This window comes from Anabrus simplex, chromosome 4 (assembly GCF_040414725.1).
Source record: "Anabrus simplex isolate iqAnaSimp1 chromosome 4, ASM4041472v1, whole genome shotgun sequence".
Classification (NCBI taxonomy): domain Eukaryota; kingdom Metazoa; phylum Arthropoda; class Insecta; order Orthoptera; family Tettigoniidae; genus Anabrus; species Anabrus simplex.
Genome location: NC_090268.1, coordinates 202,811,454 through 202,833,755, shown reverse-complemented (window position 1 = coordinate 202,833,755; position 22,302 = coordinate 202,811,454). Strand labels below are relative to the sequence as shown.

At 38.1% G+C, this 22,302-nt stretch overlaps 1 protein-coding gene and 1 pseudogene across 1 annotated transcript in view; one reads left to right on the top strand and one right to left on the bottom strand.

The window, feature by feature from the left end:
• The window catches only part of Dhc36C (Dynein heavy chain at 36C), a 911,918-nt gene that overhangs the window by 29,685 nt on the left and 859,931 nt on the right, over nt 1–22,302 (bottom strand). The window contains exons 50-53 of the mRNA XM_068227203.1: nt 21,787–21,943; nt 9,724–9,890; nt 5,297–5,531; nt 805–956 (exon numbers count right to left, since the gene is read on the bottom strand). Coding sequence (XP_068083304.1) covers nt 805–956; nt 5,297–5,531; nt 9,724–9,890; nt 21,787–21,943 — 711 coding nt within the window. The remainder of the gene's footprint in view (nt 1–804; nt 957–5,296; nt 5,532–9,723; nt 9,891–21,786; nt 21,944–22,302) is intronic.
• Nucleotides 13,687–17,544, top strand: LOC136872091 (uncharacterized; annotated as a pseudogene).

Below are 22,302 nucleotides of genomic sequence, written 5' to 3'. Positions count from 1 at the left end.
CAAAAGGAAGAAGAAATGCAGAGAGAAATGATGTATCAACATATTAATGTGTATAAATACATTGTGTGGATCGTCATTAGTATCATAAGTTTAATTTTAGGATGTTATTGTTGTAATTGTTGCTGTCCCAAACTAGGGTTTCCATCAAAGAGTTTGATGATGCATGGGCTCATTGCCCAAATATTTGTATAAAACAAACGGTCATTACAAAGGGAGACAAGGTTAAGACATGAGACGAAGATATAACTATATTCCAACATCCCAGGCGGATTCGGGGATATAGTAGCTTTATTGTGTTGATTGGTGAAACATCCCAGTAATATTTCAGCTAAACTAGATAATCATCAACACGGAAATGAAAATCATTAATTATGAAAGTGTTAATTGCATAGCAACGCATTAAGTACAAAACATATTGCGGGCTAGGGTAAGCCTTCACCTGCAATTACTGGAGTGGCCATTTAGTGATTTGATTTTAGGATTACTCAAAGTTGAATGAACTTAGAGACCTATCAATGTCTGATGATTCACCTGCAGGTAATTCCAGAGAGAATTAAAAAGAATGGAGTAAAGTGGTTCAGTAGAATGACCAGACAGACTGGACAAAGCTGTCTGTAGTAAACCTTTTTAATATGGTACAGCTGTTTAAAAATAAAGATACATTGGATAGAAAAATTTGTGACTAATTTTATTCTTTGATTGTTTCTAAAACAATTTTGCTAACAGTTGCTATGGACTTTTCCACTTGTTATTTTGAGTGTCTCATATGTTGAACTGTGATATAAAGCAATAATATTATTTTACCTGTAGGAAATACAAGCGAGCCAGGAAGTCATTCACATAGCTCCCAAGTGGTTTGAGAGAGGGGTAAGATTTTTTCAGCCATAAGTGAGGTATTCTCCCAGTCACAATACTATTTGAAACTTCTTCCAGTTCATACGACATCACTACCAGTCCTGAAAAAACAACAGACACTACCTTTAATAGAGAAAATGAGTGCACAACACAAGAAAATAAATTAAGAACAAAGAAAATATTTTGATTTTATACCAAACCCAATTTTTACTTTTCATTTTAGAGAAACAGTAAAAATGTACGTTAGAACACTTCTTCCATGTGGTACGTGAGGAAGGAGTTACAGTGAAACCTCATTAGTGTGTTCCTCATTAAGATGATTTCCCACTTAGCACATCATAAATTGAAAGTTCTGATTCACATCATATTAAATCTATATAAAAGTACCTCCTTTATTGTGTTATGAATTTTTGCTATTATTGCTTAGTATGATCACATTTTTCCTAGCCATCAAAATGTTCTTTGTCATCCCTTGTGATAGGACGTGATTTTAAATACATATAAAATCCCTCGCCACAGGATGATGATGATGCTTGTTGTTTAAAGGGGCCTAACACATAGGTCATCAGCCCCCATTGTCATAAATGAGACAAAATGTAATGACAAATTCAAATTCCATATTTCATCTACTGACCAGAATTCAAAATGTGATGATGAAGAATGAATGGATGAATATGAATTTAAAATAATCAGTGTATCCAGCTCACAATATTGAAGTTAAAAGTAATTCCAAAAGCAATCCAGAGGCTAGAATTCAAAAAGACAATTATGAACAACGATGACGAACTTAAAACAATCAGTGGATCTGACCTATAATGCCCCATCTTCCCAGAAACTAACTTGAAACAATGGTATGTACTCACTATGGGGCTGCTTCCAAAGCACAATCCTGAATTGATGATGCTTGTTGTCTAAAGGGGTCCCAAATCCAGGTCAACAGCCCCTTATAATCGTACTTATTGCTAGTAAAGTAAAACCATGATATTTTTCATGTAGCAGTACTAATCACAAGTAACGTAGACTCATGGTGTTCCTCACATTATGATACTATTCACAGGTAATGTACTATGCACAGGAAATGCAGACCTATGGTGTTTTTCACATAATGGCACTATTCATAGGCAACGCAAACCCATGGTGTTCCTCACATAGGTGTACTAATCACAGCGACCCGTACTATCCCATGGTGTTCCTCACATAATGATACTAATCACAGGCAATGTAAGTCCATGGTGATCCGCATATAGTGGTGCTAATCACGGGTACTGTAGACCCATAGTTACCCACCCACGTTGCTACTAAACACAGACCTAATGTGTACCTCACATAGTGGTACTACTCGCAAGTAAAGTCGACCCATGGTGTTCCTCCCATGATGGTACTAATCACAAGTATTCTCATGGTTCTAATTCAATCATCCCTTGGTCCCCCCTTTTAGTCGCCTCTTACAACAGACAGGGGATACCATGGATGTATTTTTTATCTGCGTCCTCCACCCACAAGGGGTCAGAGAGAGAAAGGAAGTAAGGAATCAGACACTTCAAAAAATGAAGTACCAGATAAAGAAAGGCCTCACCACAGGACATAGGTTGGGGAAAGTTTCCTGAATATGGAAAAATGAACTTTACAGGCCAAATTATGCCTTCAAAGAGCAAGCTGTTATCCTCAAGAATGTTCAATTTTGCTTGCCAGTTTTCAGTGATATTGCTGAATAACACAGTAAACCTGTTTGTGCTTGTATTTTGCCTTCCATTCGAAAGTTAGAAGTTGAGTGATGCAGTGAAGGGTAGCGAATATTTATCGTGTGATAGTTTACCTACAGATTAGGAACAAAATCATGTGAAGTTGACTAGCATGGGTCATATTTGTCTTGGGGTAGGTTGAGTAGGTTGTGAAAATGCTTACTAATGAACACAAAATTAAAATCCAGAAAGTGGACAGGTATCCACATCTTTCAGCGGTAGCGCATACGTTCAAACTCGCACCTTCCAGTTTTGACTCGAGACTATCAAAGCATTGTTGCATTCAAGATGGCAGACGAAGTCATTCATTTTGTCCATGGCCAGGTATATAGTCCATGGTCAAAGAGTGTGACCAGAAAACAAAGTTTAATAACCCCTGGTCCAAAATATACTGCCTGACAAAATAATTGAAGCAGCCAGAAGAAATGGTCGGATGTCAACCTAACTTTGTACACGTACACAGTATCAGCAGGAATGTAAATGATTCGAGTTTAGTTTAGTGTTGTTACTAGGCCTAGTAGGGTATATTTGGTGCATGAACAGCGTCAGATGTTGAGTGATCACTGTGAAGGACAAGGAGATGCAGCATATTCATGGGCGACAGCATTATCAGCACCTGACAGATTTTGAAAGGGGCCTCAATGTGCATCTCCATTTGGCTGGCTGGTCGAGTTGTGCAATATCCAGATTTGTGGGGCTTTTGGATGTGACAGTGGCCCGATGTTGGATTGCATGGGAATGAGAGGGCAGGCATATTATTTGTCAAGTTTCCAGACGACGTCTGACCACCACAAGGGAGGATCACCATATTATGCACCAAGCACATCATAGCCCCTTCACATCTGGACACTGGACAGATGGGAAAGGAGCTACCACCTTGGGTCTAATGCCCCTCAAAATTTTATAAATGTCACAAGACAAAATGATTCGATTTTAACATAAAACAACAAGATTCAACACACATCAGAGCTGTATGTATACATTTTTATCCCAGTTCTATCTACACACCTGTAACTTTTTTAAATGTTGAAAGGTGTTTTATTCTATGCACATATATGAAGACAAAAAACTTTTATATAAATAACAGGACAATTTTACAAGAAAATCATATTATTTAAGCTCAAAAGCATCAATCAAATACACAACCATGACAAAAGACACAAATACAGAAGTCAACTGATGAACCGAGCAATACATAAGATACGAGCGTTTATGTGCATGAAGTGTTTTTATATATCTTGTTATTTTTAGTCACATATACTTTTAAGTTAATTTTAAGTTAAGATAGTGTTGTACAAACCAGCTTTAAGTTTAAAGTATGTTATTATAAACATACTGTACTTGCAGTGTCAGTTCCCGATTTGACATGCCCCACTTGGATGTATTTAAACATTTGTTATCATATGGCATTCCCCAGACAAAGTAATATCAATCATTTCTTGATGTACTATATGTGAATGTATTGTTCAGCTGAGGATGACCCAAACCTGGGGGGTTGAAACCAGTACTGTAGTATAATAGTTATAATAAACAAGTATTGATAAGGTGGAATTCCTTTCCTATTTATAATTGTGTAATTTGTCAATACGGATATGAAGATTATAGATTACGTTATTATTAATGAAAAATAATCAGTGTATATAATTTGCAATGCCCTATTTTCTTATAAAATGACTTTAAAATAGATTTGAAAGTATTAAAATAGAACAATCACATGTACTTCATTCAAATTAAAAATACACAAAGATAGATAAAAATATGGTTAAAAAATACAAATAAGCTGAAACTTAAATGTTTAAACACACTAAAAAAGGCCACTATCCTTCAAACAACAGATGACGAGGTCTGCTGACTGCTTGTCATCTTGTAGAATGAGAGAAATGGTGCTTGAAAGTTTTAGACTACAGTGCAGATCATTCAACTCCAGTAACTCCACGAGGATGTGTACTGGATGACTGCCACAAGTGCACACTGGAGGGCTTCTCCCTTCAGAAACAAATTAACACAGAAACTCTTTTTTTTTTTTTTGCTAGGGGCTTTACGTCGCACCGACACAGATAGGTCTTATGGCGACGATGGGATAGGAAAGACCTAGGAGTTGGAAGGAAACAGCCGTGGTCTTAATTAAGGTACAGCCCCAGCATTTGCCTGGTGTGAAAATGGGAAACCACGGAAAACCATCTTCAGGGCTGCCGATAGTGAGATTCGAACCTACTATCTCCCGGATGCAAGCTCACAGCCGCGCGCCTCTACGCGCATGGCCAACTCGCCCAGTACAGAAACTTTTAAAGCAACTTAGGAGACACCTTTGGAGTCTGACAAAGAGCAATCGAGCAACTGAGAACCTGAGCTAGCACAGCGTTAGAAATCATTCTGGAGCATGGCACGCCTGAAGATCCTAAAGTCTTAATTCTCAGATCACCAAGTAAGCATTCAGAAGTTTTTTTTTTTTTTTGTTTTTTTTTTTTTGGCTAGGGGCTTTACGTCGCACCGACACAGATAGGTCTTATGGCGACGATGGGATAGGAAAGGCCTAGGAGTTGGATGGAAGCGGCCGTGGCCTTAATTAAGGTACAGCCCCAGCATTTGCCTGGTGTGAAAATGGGAAACCACGGAAAACCATCTTCAGGGGCATTCAGAAGTATCTGGGTGAATATAACTTAAACCTTGAAGATATCTAAATCAGAAAAACATCTCACCTTTGATAGCCTTCCGCACTTGAACGAGGCTGTTGCGAATACAGGTAAGTAAGACATTGAAGCGACCCATCTCTTGCACCAGTACCGTATTCATAGACTGCCTATATGATGTGGGATATTTCTCAAGTGCGCTGACTAGATCATAGTTCTTAGGCAGCTTGTTCAAAATGTCAAGAGCCACGTCCAACACTGTTTCATCAGCTGATTTACCTCCAGAGTCTCCAGCTTCAACATCCTGAGGAAAAGGAACATCAATGTTAATGGACCTTGTAACAAAGTTTGACAAATATTTCATGTTACACCAAATTTATTCCAAGGAGGGAAATCTGAAAATTGTTTTAAAAAGGTAAATGATAAGAAGTGGATTTTCTGTGGTTCTGATGATGAATGATGCTGTTTAACATATTCACAGCCGATGACAACACGTGTGTCATGACTCCACTTTCACTTAATGCTGATGACGACGCACATGTGTCACACTACATACCAAATATTAAAGCTCGTATTTCCAGCAGTATCTATGTAAACAAGTGGACCTCATATCTGAATTGTTGAGCTGTTGTATTGTTAAACATATGCTCAAAATGGGCATGAGGTTAATTGTTAATTGCCATCTCTGTAGTCATTATAATTCGGCATAATTTTCTGTTATGTCAGCTGAGAATAGTGAGGTTGTAGGGCCTTGCTAGCAGAAGAAATACCATGTGATAGGCTTCCGAAATCGATTACACTGCCTACAGAAACACATTTCCACACTTTGTCAACAAATGTGTGGCTAAGAAGAATGGGCATAGATTGCAGAAGCTGTTCAGACAGTGTTACAAAGAGGGGCAGCAGCTCAGGACTGCATGTTCTATTGTAGAGTGTGTCCAGGACAGCCAGGCTTGTATCTTCAACAATTCTTCATAGAAATCCACAAAAGACAGAAGTAATTGACTCCAAGCAATGCTTTATCTACCTGAGTTTGTTGCAGTACACCATTACAGGCTACAGCATTGACTAGGTATGTTGTGCAGCGATTGTTCACACAGCAATAACACCAATTCTACCACGCAGCATTTTTATCAGAAATATTCAAAAATGTATTTATCTGTCATAGGACATTATTAAATATCTATGACTGAACAAAATATTCTTTTTTTGATTCCACTTCATTACCTGTCATGACGCAAAGCTCAGAGGTAGTGCCGCTGACGCACCATATGCATCATGACTCCCATGCACAGAAATATTATTGAAATAATTCATTCAAATGATAATCTAAAATTTATTAGGACACAAGAGAAGTATTACGGTACTATGGCAACAATTATTGATGTCCAAATGCCCAAGAATGTATTATACTCCTTCACTACCATTTGGCTAGAGAGAGTGTGTCCAGTCATTTAATAGAGCTTGATGACCCACACCTGAGTCCCTGAATCAGCTTCCAGACCAGCTAAAGAAAGAAGAACACAAGCTATTTTGAACAGCCTTTCTCATCAGTATCTATTGTCCAGCTCCTTGCCTGAATGGATCAGAAGGCCCCTGGGTTCAATTTCTGGCTGGATCAGAGATCTTAAATAGTTAATTCCCTTAGCCCAGGGAATGGGTGTTTGTACTGTCCCCAGCATCCCTGAGCTGATCTTGACTCTTAGCTGGCGATTTATGCTTTTTCTTGACCCAGTACGCTTTCATTTTTTGGCTGTGTGCCTGCTTCCTCCCATTCGTCTACTTAGGTCTGTTGGTCCCTGTACTATTTTTGCTTGTGAGGGACAGTGGGAAGACTTCCTGTAGGATGGCCTGTGTGTACCGTACTGGGATCAGTTCTCCGTGGTCTCTAATGGGATCTGCAGTTCCGCTAAGTCTAAGTCTACTGAGGTGATCCACCTGGTCTTCAAAGCCTTTTCCCTTCAGTACTTGTCACTTTGAGGATTCTGTTGGTAAGCATGCAGGGTTTCAGGTGGGTCCTGTGTCCATAGAAGGTCAGTCGCCTTTTCCTCATACATGTGACTAGGTCTTCCTGATGTTTGTAGAGCTCGTTGTTGTGCCTGATCTTGTAGGCGGTATCCTCCTCTCTTATGGTTCCTAGTATCCTCCTCAAGATCTTCCTCTATTTAAGTTCTAGTTGGACCCTTTCAATTCATCAAGAGGCACTCAGAATGTAAAGTACAGAGTACTACTGAGTTGTAATGCTTCAGCTTTAGGTTCTTGGAAAGGTACTTGGAGGTGTAGAATGCTTTTACAGGAATGATAGGCCCTCTCTAACTGGATGCATCTGGTGTCTATGGCCAAAGTTTCACTCTCGCTTGTTGAGATCCATTCTCCTAAGTATTTGACTGCAGGAACTTTACTTATGGTGTTGTTTCCTAGTGGGATTGTAGAAAGAGCCTTATTTATATTAGTCATAAACTCAGTCTTCTGTAGGTTGAACCTCAAGCCGGTTTTGCTGCAATACTGTAGAGGCTCTGTAGTTGGTTAGTAGCCTCCTCCATGCTTTTGGCCCATCACTGAACCAATCGCTCCAAGAGCAGAATAAATAATAATAATAATAATAATAATAATAATAATAATAATAATAATAATAATAATAATAATAATAATATTATTATCTTATATCTTGCAGTCATTTATCAACCACATTTATACATTCCATCAGATCTTCTATCTCTAGATTTATTCCTTTTTCTTTGCATTCCTTCCAGATGTTCTCAAGTCTTTCACTTCTCTTTTGTAGCTTTTCAACTGAGATGTTGCATAACTTGGCGAGTTTCTCCAGTGTATCCCTCATTCCCACAATTCTCCTCCTAAAGGTCATTCTTTCCTGTGTATCCCCCGTAAATAAAAACGGTGTATGGCTTTTAGTGCCAGAAGTGTCCGAGGACAAGTTCGGCTCGACAGATACAGGTCTTTTGATTTGACGGCCATAGGCGACCTGCCCGTCGTGATGAGGATGAAATGATGATGAAGATAACACATACACCCAGCCCCCATGCCAGAAAAATTAACCAATTTAAGTTAAAATTCCCGGCCCTGCCGGGAATCGAACCCGGGACCCCTGTGACCAAAGGCCAGCACGCTAACCATTTATCCATGGAGCCGGACAAGCTAGGGTGAAAAAAAGGGCATCCATCCTATGCATTAGCTACCGTTACAACATCAGAAATCAAACAAAGCTAGCGATGAGAATAGAAACATAATCGAGAATAAACACTATTTGATTTAATTCAGCATTTGTTTGTTCATTTTCCATTACTACCCTCATCTAGTTGAATTTGGCACAAGGCAGTATATAAATAACATGGGGAGCTTACATGGCTGACTTAAGCAGGGCAAAGCCACAGGCATGGTTAGTCTTCTTATAAGTGAATAGATCTGACATTATGATAAGTATGAGGTACGGTTTCTTAAGTCTGCAATACATTTTTTGAGTGCAAGAAACATGTCGGTTGCAGTCACTCATCATCAGCTTTGTAAAGTGTACGGTGATAATGCAATAAGTGAAGGTTAAGTGTGAAAATGGGTAAGAGAGTTCAAAAGTGGCCATGAAAAAGCTCACGACAAAGAATGCTCAGGTCGACTATCTGTGATCACAGAAGATTTGGTGACTGCAATTGACATGAAACATCATGAGAACAGAAGATTCACGATAACCACTGTCTCAATGGATCTTCCTCAAGTGTCTAGGTCTCCGACGTGTGGTTCAGAACAAAAGTCGCGGCATGCAAACAAAGGGAATTTTGCTCCTTCACGATAACACAAGGCCTCACACTGCTGTCCAGACTCGGGAACTGACTGACTCTTTCAGGTGGAAAGTTTTGGACCACCCACCGTATAGCCCTGTCCTTCCAAGCGATTTCCATCCTTTTTGGCAGCTGAAACGTCATCTCAATGGGAAGTGCTTCAAAGACGATAGAGAAATGGAAATGGCCGTGAACTCTTGGCTGTCAGAGCAGGTGGAGGACTTCTTTGAAGAGGGATTTCAAAACTTAGTTTTAAGATATGACTAAATGTACAAGGCAACTATGTAAAAAAAATAAAGAAATGTATGTAAAATCTAAAAATAAATGTGGTTTAAAAATAAAATGTTTGGTAATTTTTATTAAAACCTGGCCTTTAATTAAAATACAGCCTGTGTAGTTCTCCAATCCTAGCTTTTTAGAAGAAAGTAGAACAACAAAATAACATAAATTATCCACTTACCCGACGTTGAACCAAATCCTTGGAAGAGCAAAAATAAAAATAAAATTAAATATATATTCTTTTTAAATCTCACATTAATATACTCATTTACATCAGACTGAATAGAAAGATTATGTGCATGTGCATTATAAACAAAGTTCTTACTCACCATTCGGTCCTTAGCAGCCACAGAACACAGAAGAGAACATTAAAGCTTAGCTTACAAAGAGTTGTGTCAACAAATACCCGATATCTATGACTATTACCTGTGTAAGCAGCATGCTTGTAAAGAGCAAATCTGTCTCCTGCTGATCCTTGACTATATCAGCATTTTCATTCATTCCAAATACTGAAGGATGGGTGAGCAAGGGAAGACCACGGATGTAGTTCAAGAAGTCCTCATGGCCCAGCACACGAGGAGCATAATACGTGCCTAGGACATAGAATAACACTTCTTTAAGGAGCACAGTCTAGTAAGTAGTATCTCAAATGTACTTACCATTAGGGCTTTCAGATATTAGAACTGTGTTTAAACATGGATATGTTTTTGGGCTGGGGGCCTATTTGGAATTAGCGTGGACATAAAAATGATACCGTGGTAACTAGTCAATAAGTGTTCATCATCTATCTGATGATGATTATGGATGTTTTTAAAGCGACCTAATATCTAAGTCAAGGGCCCCTAATGGTACAAAGTGGATGACATGATATAAAAAATTAAAATCCACTAAAAGGAATTTAAGTAGGTAGCAGGTAGGGACCCTCTTCGGAGACAGCGCTACCCAGGGAGTGGCGCCCCAGCCTATGCGAGTCCCAGAGCACACTGACCCGGTATGTAACATCTGGTATGGGACCCAGTTCAGGGTTGTGAGTGAAGACTTCAACGACATCTACGGCGGAGAAGGTGGATTTTGGTACGGTGGAGATGGCGGAAGGGGCAAACCTGTAGCATCTGCACTCCAGAGGAGTGACTATGAAAAGCATCTGACTCCATGTTAGGGGTGGCCTAATTTTGAACCTGGCAGTAGGTATAAAATGCCTTTGGGTGTGGCGAGCCCATCATAACAATAGCCTATATGGATAAAGCAGATATGGTGCCTCGGAAAATGTTAGGGTGTCCCCTACTAAAGAAAGTGGAGAGGAACCATATTTTCCCCAACCCAGCTACAGCTGGATAAAGGGAAATGAAGATGATGATGATGAACAAGAATTTAAAACAAATGATGATGAAATGATTGTGACTTTAAAATAATCAGTGGATCTAATGACCTTAAAAACTGCCTGTATTCTTGGCACAAGTTCATCTTCTCTTTCTATGGGGTTCGCATAGCAGCGAGTTTGTGCAGAACAAACAATACACTTGTGCATTCGCAGCGAGTATTACCTGTGTCTCCCACTTCCCACTTCCCCTCCTTTCCCTCCCTTCCTCTGATGCACACCAACAGGCAGTAGCTGGCTCTCTGGTATAGCAAACACAGCAATTTCATCAATTTGAATCGTGCACGGAAGTAAAAAATTAACCTCATTTTCTTGAAAAGAAAAATTTCCTCCGCCAATCCGACTGCACCATCCTTCTTAACATAACACAAAGGGCATCCCTGATTTTTTTTTTTGGTGGAACATTTCTAATACACCTGTATATACTATTTTTCTCCACGATTCTCTGTCAGTGACTTGCTGGATTAGATCATATATTGTCCTTTCACATGTAACTCTAATCTGTTGGTACTCTTCCTCATGGCCTCTTCCCATAGTTTAGATCAGGATGATCAGCTTTTTTTAAATAGTTTTTTGGACCTATCCTTATTACATAGCCAAAGTATTTCAGTTGATGGAACCAAATCTGGCCTGAGAGTTCCCCTTCAATTTCAAGCTCTTTTAGAACAGAGTTATTTGTGTGGTGATCGATCCATGGAATTAGTTTACCAGCCTCATTTTCAGGTTCTTGAAAATCTGATGATCTTCCCACAGTATTCTTAATACTTTCATTTCCACCACAGCCAGGTTACATCTTCATTTGAACTTTAATCATGATGATCCAGAATTTTTTTTTATCAGAGATCAAAAATAAATGTATTCACAGACAATTTCAGTCTATCTACTTTATTTTTGAGCAGTTTTTACTCTGCCTGCCCACAATCATTTTTGTTTTCTAGGTGTTCAGTTCTAAACCAAGTTCCTGGCTCTCTTTCAATTAACGGAATGAGTTCAAATAATTAGTGTTGACTGTTTGCTAACAAAGCTGTATAATCAGCAAAGCACAAATTTTTAATTTCTTGTCCAGTAAATGAAACATCTTCCCTCCCATCTGTCCAGAGCTGCCCTCACAACATTCACCATATACGCTGAAGAGTTGAGGCAACAGTATAAAACTCATTGCAAGAAATTTAATTCATCTTTTGGTTCTGTATTGATTATATCACAATATAAAGATATAAAAATATTCATACTAATTAACCTTTAAGATTAAAACACATTGTACTGAACAGGTGGAAATGATAATAGTTTTATATTGCGATAGTACAAAACTCCACATTCTGGGTGGAACTCTGTTTATAGAGTCTGGAGCATTCTCACTTTTCATAGTTGAGGTCGAAGGTCATGACAAAACTGTTGGCACACATCACCCCTATTTACATCAACATTGGTGTAAGTTGAGAGACTTGTGCTTGTACCATATTTATATGTTCGTATATTTATCATCACTGGGGTTCCAGAGACTGATCCTTACTTTTCTAATTTTGTTGCTATTATAGTGAATAAGGATACAGAGTGCAGGGAGACCCGCAATGAAGTTTCTGAAAATTGTATGTAAATGGAAAGGAACCTCTGCAAAAATTTCTAAAAGTGACCTATAATGGGTGTTTCAATCTATGAAGGTTTTTAAATACCACACATTTTGTATCAACCCATAGTATTTTTATAAGGTACCTTACATTTGTTTTCTTATAATTGACAAAGTTTTGTACTGTGAAAGACGGTGGTGGTGATAATTACTTAAAGACAAAACACACCTAAACCATCCTCTACTAACACTAATCAAAGAGCGAAAAATATAAGGAGTCCGACACATCAAAAAATGAAGGTATCGGCCAGAGAGAGACAAGGACCACGAAGAACATGATAAAGTCTCCTTAGGCAAACCTAATACCATCAGGGTCAGCAGGAGAACAAGAGTTGACCAAGGAAGGTCAGATACAGTAGGGTATATGAAAGTGAACAGCCTGGCACAAATAAGTGGAAGAATGCCAGGACTCAGATAAGAGTCCCGTGGTCGACAAACCGTGCTCCCAAGTGAGAGCTCCTGGGGCTATGTTTTGAAATCACCTTACTATCATAACTAAATTACTTAAATCCATATTGTAAAATAGCATTACTGCCTTCCTATTTACTTACATTTTTTAAATTTAATAGCTGTTTATGATAAAATTGTAATTTTTATTTTACACAATTTTATAACTTGTCTAACTGTGGTCATATTTTGAACATACTCTAATAATTTTTACATACTCGAATAATACCAAGTCTGAACTGGGAATAGTTTAATAACTTAAAGATAGGTACTGTTAGTTGTACAGAACAACAACATTAAGTTTGATATTAAGACTGCAAATATATTTGACAAAAAGTCCTGGTGTTATCAGTAACCCCATGTTACCATCAAAGAGTGACCAATTCATGTTACCTATGTAGCATTAACTATTTATTACAATACCAATTGTTTCTCTCCTTTGATGGCACAGAATATCTCTCCTAAAATTAATAATAATGACGAATCAAGAAGTTAGTAAAATAACCACCTAATGGATACTTTATTATTGCCTCAGGCAAAATTGAATATAAATTAGCAATAATAAAGTATCGATTAGGTGGTTATTTTACTAACTTCTTGATTATATTCATCGATACGGTCATGAAATGGACAACTTGTAATAATGACGAAGTTAATAACAACCAGAACCAAGAAGTAATCACACCTACTCTAAGTGGAGACGAAGAATTATTAACATAGGAGACGTGTTTGGCCAGATAAAAGACTTTTGATAATCACAGTCCATGTGCGTGTTCTTTCAAAGGCATGTCATTTTTGAGAAAAAAGAGAACTGGACTTAGATGTGGTTTTATTTTTAAGTGCAATACGTGCAATCATACAAAAACAATCTGGTCAGAAAAATGATTGAAATGATGAAATGGATAATAATACTTGTGCAGTCAGCAGCTCCATTACAATGGGCAGTGGACATGCCCACCTCGAAGAACTTTTGTCATGGATGAACATTCCATCAATGACTGATAAAACCTTTAAATGGCATGAAGAAGTTCTATCCGATAAATGGCACACTACAGCAGACTCTGAATCGAAGAACGCTGAAAACTAGCATCAAAATGTGGAGATGTTGACAAGGATGAGAAACCATTGATCACAGTCATCGCTGATGGTGGCTGGTGCAAGGGGTCATTCCGAACTGACTACTCGTCACCCTCCCGAGTGGTAAGTTTATGATTTAAACGTGATGGGGCTATAAATAAATAGTTACAAGGCAGGTGCTGTATGTCAGCATCACAACAAATGTCGCACACCTCGTGCTAAGCCAATACAGCTGGGTAGAACCAAAACCTCACACATGCTACAAAAACTGGAGTCAAGGCCAGAACACTTCAGGTATGGAGCCTGCTATTATTACAGAGGGTTTCCTACAAAGCAAAGTGATGTATGGTTAATTGTATAATCGTCTTATTGCTGATGGTGATAGTAGCATGTATATGAAAATTTTATAAAGTAGGACTTACACGTCACTTACAGTAGAGAAAATAGAATGTAACCCCTTACCGCATACTGTGACAGATATGGCACACACCGGTTTTATTTTTATACAGCCTATATTGAAGTGTTTATTTCATTACTGCATAGAGTGACAGATATGGTACACTATCAACAATAACTGGATGCAAGCAGCATGTGCCATCTGCTGAGAGATTGAGGAACTATTTGACATTCTTTCCTTGTTTGTGTTGTAAGCAGTTGGACTAGATATCTGACCACAAGAGAGTTGTATTTTGTACAGTAATAGTTCGATTTGTGTTTTTATAAAATTACTGTGGAAGCATTGATATGTCAGGACACCTGTAAAGAGGTAAATTTGAACATTTGTCTACTGGAGTAATTATAATATTTCAAATTAGGTTTGTGACAGATATGGCACAACATGCAGTTGTGACATAACCTATTTCTTGCTACTGGAAGTATAACAGTCCAATCTCTTTCCTTTCAGTTGGTTTACTGCAATGGATGTAGGAAAGTTTTATGCCTCTTCAACTCACATACTAATTATACCCGACGGGAATATTAGTGACGACCCTGATCTATCAGATGATGATAGTGCATTATGTATAGAAGGAAAGAGATATGACATATTACAGGATTCAAATCAGTTCAAAGAAGTGGTATCTGAAGATATTCTTTCCCCTCATAGACTCAGATTGTGTAAATAGCTGGTTGCTCTGGAGAAAAAATAACTCATTCTACATGCCCCTGGTTGATTTCAAGGTAGCTGTTGTGATTACCCTCTGTAGAGCTGGGAAAGCGGTATCAAGAAAACGAGGTAGGCCAAGCAACGAAGTCCAAAAACAACTGGATATTAAAACGAAGAGGGGGTCTGCAACAGAAGTCCTACAGCGTGTTGTATGACAGGACGAAGTAAATCACATACCAATCTGGCTGGAAAAACGTGGTCATTGCAAGTAAAATCAAATCAAATCAAAATCTCTTTATTTGCAAATGAGGTGTCTACCTCGGTGGCAAATGGTACACTAAAATACATTATTGTCAAGCACTAAATATTAAATTAACAAGAGAAGAAAATTTTTCCTATAATACAATATTATACAATTTACGCTAACAATGTTTTCTATTAAACACACAGCTCATCCTTAATAAATTTATATTGTTTACAAAATTCTAATTATAATATCTCCTGTACTACTTACAAATATAGTCAACTGATATACAGTATGTGGAATTGCTTCAAATGATACTATAAAACTGGTATAACATTAATATTTACATTGCATTTATTTATTTACTATTTTTTTTTTACCCGTTCTGGATCCTAAGTAGCATAACGACCTGCTGCGTCTTAACCAGAGCCCCTTTTGCCACCACTTTTCAGAGTTCCTGAAGGGCCTTCACAGCTACCGTAGCGGTCCCAGACTGCACAGGAAAATCTTTTGTAATAATGTCAGAAGTGCAATGCAGAACTGTGCTTAAAAAGGACAGAAATTTCTTCATGAAGTTTCATGAGGACTAGCTAGATTAGTGTCATGTTGTAAGAACTAGCTGTATTTGTGTACAAGTATCATAAGAACTCACTATTATTGCACCATGGTTTGCGAGGACTTGTTAAATTAGTGTAATTTCTGAAACCTTTTGTCATTTTCATAGATTAAAACTAAAACTTCTAAGTGTAGTACTTTTAACTGGATATGTATAACCCTCTCTGAATGTACCGGTATGCTATTTTCTGTTTCCAAGTTACCACTGATACCATCGAATGATAACCGTTATTGCATGCTGTCCCATATATGGCACAAACCATAAACCGACAACAAAGATCTGCCAAATGAAGTTAAGATTTTTAAAACTATTTTTCCATAAGTCAGGACACTATGTTTAAGCAGTAGGAATTTTTTCAGAAAGAAAAAAAAAAGTCATGCAGTAAGGGGGTAAAAATCACTTATTGAGAAATTTTTCAAATAAGTTAAGGTCTACTGCAACAACTAGCACCAAAGAAATAATACAGTGTGGTTGAGGAAAAAGATTGGTGATAGTATTTTGTGCTGTAGAACAGCTGTCACAAAGGCAGTAGGATTTAGGAAGAAACAAAATGGAGATCCAAACAAACCAATCAATGAGCTGTGACTTGATATTTTAAATATCCCAAGTCACTTCTTTGGAGAACACAAAGAATGTATCATATGGGGCTATTTTTCTGAGTTGCAACCAGTCCCTTCCTCTGATGAAAAAATTTGGTGCCTAATTTGCTTATAACCAGCCTTTAACATCAGATATTGATTGCCATGAGGAACTGTAATGTAAAATTGCATTGCAAAAGTATGTTGTATTGGAAAGGTGGAATTGTAAATTTTATTTAAATACATATGAGGAACTTGAGCAGGCACAGCAGGAGCCTGCTTGAAGATGTCACCAGCAATACAGTCGAACACTACAACTCAACAGTTGCAAAGTTTACTGATGGCAAAAGAATACACTTTGCTCTCAAGGGTTCATATGAAGCGAGGTGCTCTGCAGCTGTCGTACAGAGCATCTCTGGCAAAGCACATTACCATCTTCACAAGGAGATAATAAGTGTAATCCTGGATTGTTTGCAAAAAAACACAGGAAGTAAAAGAAAGAGGAAAAGTGAAAGAAGTAAACAGTTGAAGAGACAGAAAATCTTTATTCCCAAACTTACAGAATGAAGAGAAAGAGATTATGGTGTAATGGCGCAGTGCGTAGATTTGCATGAAATCCTTCTGAAAAAAGAATCTGAAGAATTCTTGAGCAATTTAAACAAGTCCAAAGAAGAGGTAAAACGCATCAAAACTGACACACTTCATCAAAGTGAGAGCAGTCAATGGCTAGAAATATGATCAAACTTGCTAACTTCATCATATTTCAGAAATGTTTGTAAAATGAAGCCGACAACTGGATGCCAGTCATTAGTCAAACCTATTCAATGTTTGACTGTCCTGCGATGGAATATGGGAGAAGATATGAAGTTTCATAGGTGATAAGGAAAGAAGTTAGAAAGGGTGGCCTGTTCATTGACTGGGAACATCCATTACTTGGAGTGAGTCCGCATGGGCTTCCTGATGAAGATAGTGACATTGAAACAAAATGCTCATCTTCTGCAAAAAATCTTACACCAGAAGAGGCTATCAAATTGAGAAAGAGTACTTGAAAAGTTGGAAAGAATGGAGAAATAGGGAACTTCGACACCAAACACAATTTCTTTTTCCAGATTCAAGGGCAGCTTCATATTACAAGCAGGCAATATTGTCTATTTGCAGTATGGACCCCCAAATGAATTAAAACCAAACTCATATGGAAAGATGATGACTTCTGGCAGAGTATTCTCCTGTTACTTGATAGGTTTTACAAACATTACATCCATCACAAAACTGTAGACCCAAGACAAAGTAGATCTATGCCAATAAGAAACCTGGATTACATATTAGAAGCCCAACAGCGAGGAGGAGAAAAAAAATTAAATATCAGCAAGCAAACGCCTCAGTTAACACAGAGTTGAATTTCATGCACTATAAGGATTCCATCTATGCATTACAATAGTGCATTTTATTTGTAGTCTTCTGTAAATATTATGTTTGTGATTTATAGAAGAATTTAGGAATTTTCTGTTTGCAATTTTTGGGAAAAAAAGAAAAAGGTCTGTTAAATATCACATGGTATACTTGCTCGAACAATGTGCTTGAATTGCAATATACCATTATAACATGTTGTAAATAGAATGTTGCTTTCCTGATGGTGTAGAGCCTACAGGTCTTATGCAGTTTTAGAGATTACAGTGTGTTGATTGTGTGTTTCGTAAAGTTGTTTTATAACATGTCTGTAACACAGTATAGGCTACTTTAAAGATTATGCCATTGTAACATGTTTTAAATAGAGTTGTTTTTGTTGATTCATTTAAGCGTTTGACTGCCATAAAAGTGACCCTTTTTTTCCAGCCCCTGGAGGACATGATTCCAGGGTTCCCTTGTACAAAAGTGAACGATTTTATTAAAAAATGTTAAATGAGTTTTATATTTCATTTCGGACGCATTTCCTAAACTGCTTTTTTCTTTTGATAAACATTTTGTACTTATAAGTTGTGTTTATATTATTCTTCTTCACCCATCGTCATTTAAAGCTACCATGAACAATACCCTACACAATATCGTTCCTTGAAGATAATGCATAATACGCATAATAATGGAGTTGAAAATAGACAACAACGCATATTGAATATTCCGATCATTCAATTGACATTCTAGCTGGGATGTTCTGGAGACGCACTAGCGAGATGCTAAAGGGTGGGATTAGGATTGCTTGCTCAGCCTTGGGTCTTTCTCACTGATATCTATGCACCCGTGATGTAACTATCAGTGGAGTTAGCTGTCGACAGCAACAACACTAGCGTTGCATTTTCAAAATAACCTGGAATAATAAAGAGTGAGGTTGTTCAGCACTTATGTGATTTAAATTTAATTTTAAATAAACAGAGTGACAGTCAGAAAAAGCTAAGTGGTTCTCAATACCAGAAACTCACGAAAGAGTTGGGAGAAAGAAGACAAGCTACTTGACTAAGTGGTATGTTCCGAGCTGTCAGCGGGGAGATGGCGTGGAATGACATTAGTAGACGAATAAGTTTGAGTGGCATTTATAAAAGTAGGAAAGATCACAATATGAAGATAAAGTTGGAATTCAAGAGGACAAATTGGGGCAAATATTCATTTATAGGAAGGGGAGTTAGGGATTGGAATAACTTACCAAGGGAGATGTTCAATAAATTTCCAATTTCATTGAAATCATTTAAGAAAAGGCTAGGAAAATAACAGATAGGGAATCTGCCACCTGGGCGACTGCCCTAAATGCAGATTAGTATTGATTGATTGATTGATTGAATAATTTAAAAAAAAAGAGGGAACTCTGAGCAGGAGTGCAAAAAAAAAAAAAAAAATGTTCTGTTTAGATAAGAAACACAGCCTGTTCCAGTCTGAGTTCAGATACATCAGAATATAATAATGTGGCAAACAGTATCGGAAAGTGGACTGTATGGTTCATCTGAGTCAGGCGTTTTCGATACTCGAAACAATAATAGTGGCACAGGCACAAACATTTAATTTGACCCAGATGATGTATAATAATGATAGTGATGCAATATCTGACAATTCTGCAAAGTGGATAATAAATTAATTCCTTCACTTTGTCAAGGTCGTTTTTGCAGTCGCTCACAATCCTTTAACTTATTTATCACTCAATACAGCATAACATCATCCACAAAATACCTTATCTGTGGTTCCAATTCTTCACTCATTTATACATAAGAAAACACAAAGATCCAATAATACTGCCTTGTGGAACCCCAACTTGATGATGATGATGATGATGATGATGATGATGATGATGATGATGATGATGATGATGATGATGCTTGTTGTTTAAAGGGGCCTAACATCGAGGTCATCGGCCCCTAATGGTATGAAATGAAGTAATAAAAAGTTGAAATTCATCCACTGACCAAAATAAAATAAAAAATGTCATTAAGAATGAATGGATGGACATGAACCCAACAAAAACAAAACAAAACAAACAAACAAAACAGTGGATCAGACTCAAAAAGGGCATAAATAAAGGTATTACTGATCAAGGGACCACTCATAAAGCACAATGATGCTTGATGCCTAAAGGGGTGCAAAATCCATGTCTAAGGCCCCACAGAATGGTACATGTCGCGAGTAAAGTAGAACCATGGTATTTGTCATGTTGGGGTACTAATCAAAAGTAGCGAAGACTCACAGTGTTCCACACAAGATGGTACTACTCACAAGTATTGTACTTCGTACAGGTAACGCAGACCTATGGTGTTTCTCACACAATGGCGCCACTCAGAGCCAACGCAAACCTAGGTGTACTAGTCACGGGTGCCGGTCCCACGGGCCCCGTGGTTTTCCTCACATAGTGGATACTAATCACAGGCAATGCAGACGCTCGGTGTCGCTTATATAGTGGTACAACTCACAGGCTACGCCCAGACCCGCGCTGTTGCTCACATGGGTACGACGCGCAGGTACTGGAAACCCCCCGGCCAGGCTGCTACTAATCACAAACCCATTTCGTACCGAATATAGTGGTACAACTCACAAGTACAGGCAACCCATGGTGTTCCCTGTGTGATGGTATGAATCAAAAGTGGTTTCATGGTTCTAATTTAATCATCCCTTGGTCACCCCTTTTAGTCGCCTCTCACGACAGGCAGGGGATACCGCGGGTGTATTCTGCACGAGCGTCCCCCACCCACAGGGGGTAGTGTGTTTGGTCCGCGAGAGGTATTTTATTTCCCTCAAGTCCGCCAACAAGCCGGTTAGGACCCCCCTATCCGCCACCTGAGAAGCGCCACGTGGGAGTATCACCTCTCCCCCTGCTACGCCAGTGTAGTAGGTTCGTGGAAACCCCAACTTGATCATTACATTACAGGATCAGATAACACTTCACCTACTCTAATTCTCAGAGTTCTGTTTAATAGAAATTTAGCCACCCTTTCAATCACTCTCTCATCTAGTCCAATAGCCCTCATTTTCATCTTCCATGATCTACAAGAAGTTCTGCTCTTTCATTATTCTACAAAAGAACAGAAGATTTAATTCCATAAAGGAATTCCAATTTATGGCATATGGTGGGCGATAGCTGACCCAAAACCGAGTGTAGTGCTTTAATCCGTTGTTGTGACATTGCATAGCCAGGCTGCACGCACAGCGTGGTTTATTTCTAACCTGCTCCCAACACTGAGTGCAGTATCATATGAATTTTGTATGATTTTCAAAATGAGCAGGCAAAAAATGATCAAAATCTACTAGATGTCACTATGTTGGAAAAAAGGTAGAGAGCAAAGGTTCAGAATGTAAGGTGACATTTCTGCACTGCTATCAACCATAATCAGAATTTTTCATGTACCCTGTTGAAGATGTTGGTTTTGTGCCATTTGAGGATTTAAAGGAACTCCCAAGCACTCTTCTTCAAGAAGGAGCTGAAAGGCTGGCATCACATTTCAAGTTTCTAGTTAAATTTGTAAACATAAATGTTCATTGATTGACTTCATTGAAAGTAGCAATGTATATCAGTTTGTAATTCTTTAGAAAAGACATTAACTACCTAAATGTGTCTTTAATTTTTGTCTGTACTTTCCATAGCAGTACATTATTAAAATAACTCGAGTGATATAATATTTTGTACGTATAGGTCAAACCTCCCACAGCGCGGGTCAAACCTCCCTCAACTGGGGAGGTATTACCCACTTTTCACCAAGTTCATAAATTTAATTTGCACTTGTAATTATCTGCAGAAATGTCTCTTGATAGTTTACTTATCCTTCAGTCTACAAAGATTGATTTTAAATGCATTATGTGATGACATAAAAAATGAAATGCTAAAAGCAGATCAAACCTCCCCAGTCTCACCTACAGTAGCACTTAATTCAGATTAACCTTGACTAGGATCAACTATAGCCAGTTTAACAATATACAGTGAACAAACATGAAAACACTTTACTTACCAGAAGGATCAAATGGATAAATCTCTTCACCTAATGCTGCAGGAGTATAGAACTTGCTAAGAATTGTGTTGAGAGTTCTTCGGTCCCAATCATCAGTAACTCGTCCACCGTAATTGCATTCACCAGTCAAGTAACGTAGCGCATCAAACTGAACTTCCTAGAGTGAAAGAGAATGTTAAAATATGTTTATTTTCTCAATAAATATATACATGATGTGACCGTATCATCACATTGAATATTTATTCGGATATATATATGTAGGAAGTATGTATGCTTGGAGTTTCTTTGTCAGTACAGGAGCTCGGTTGCATCATGTTGTGTAACATCTTCGCCAGCCTGGCACCTAACCTGGCTTATAAAATCCCTGAACTGAGCGTGCGTGAAGAGGGAAGACAAAAAAAAAAGTTTCTGCTGACTGCGCCCCTAAAATCAAATGCCGACTCACAGTAGAGACAGCATGAGGAGGTGATTTTAGAAGTACTTTTGGGATAATAACGTTTAAATTAAATGGAACAT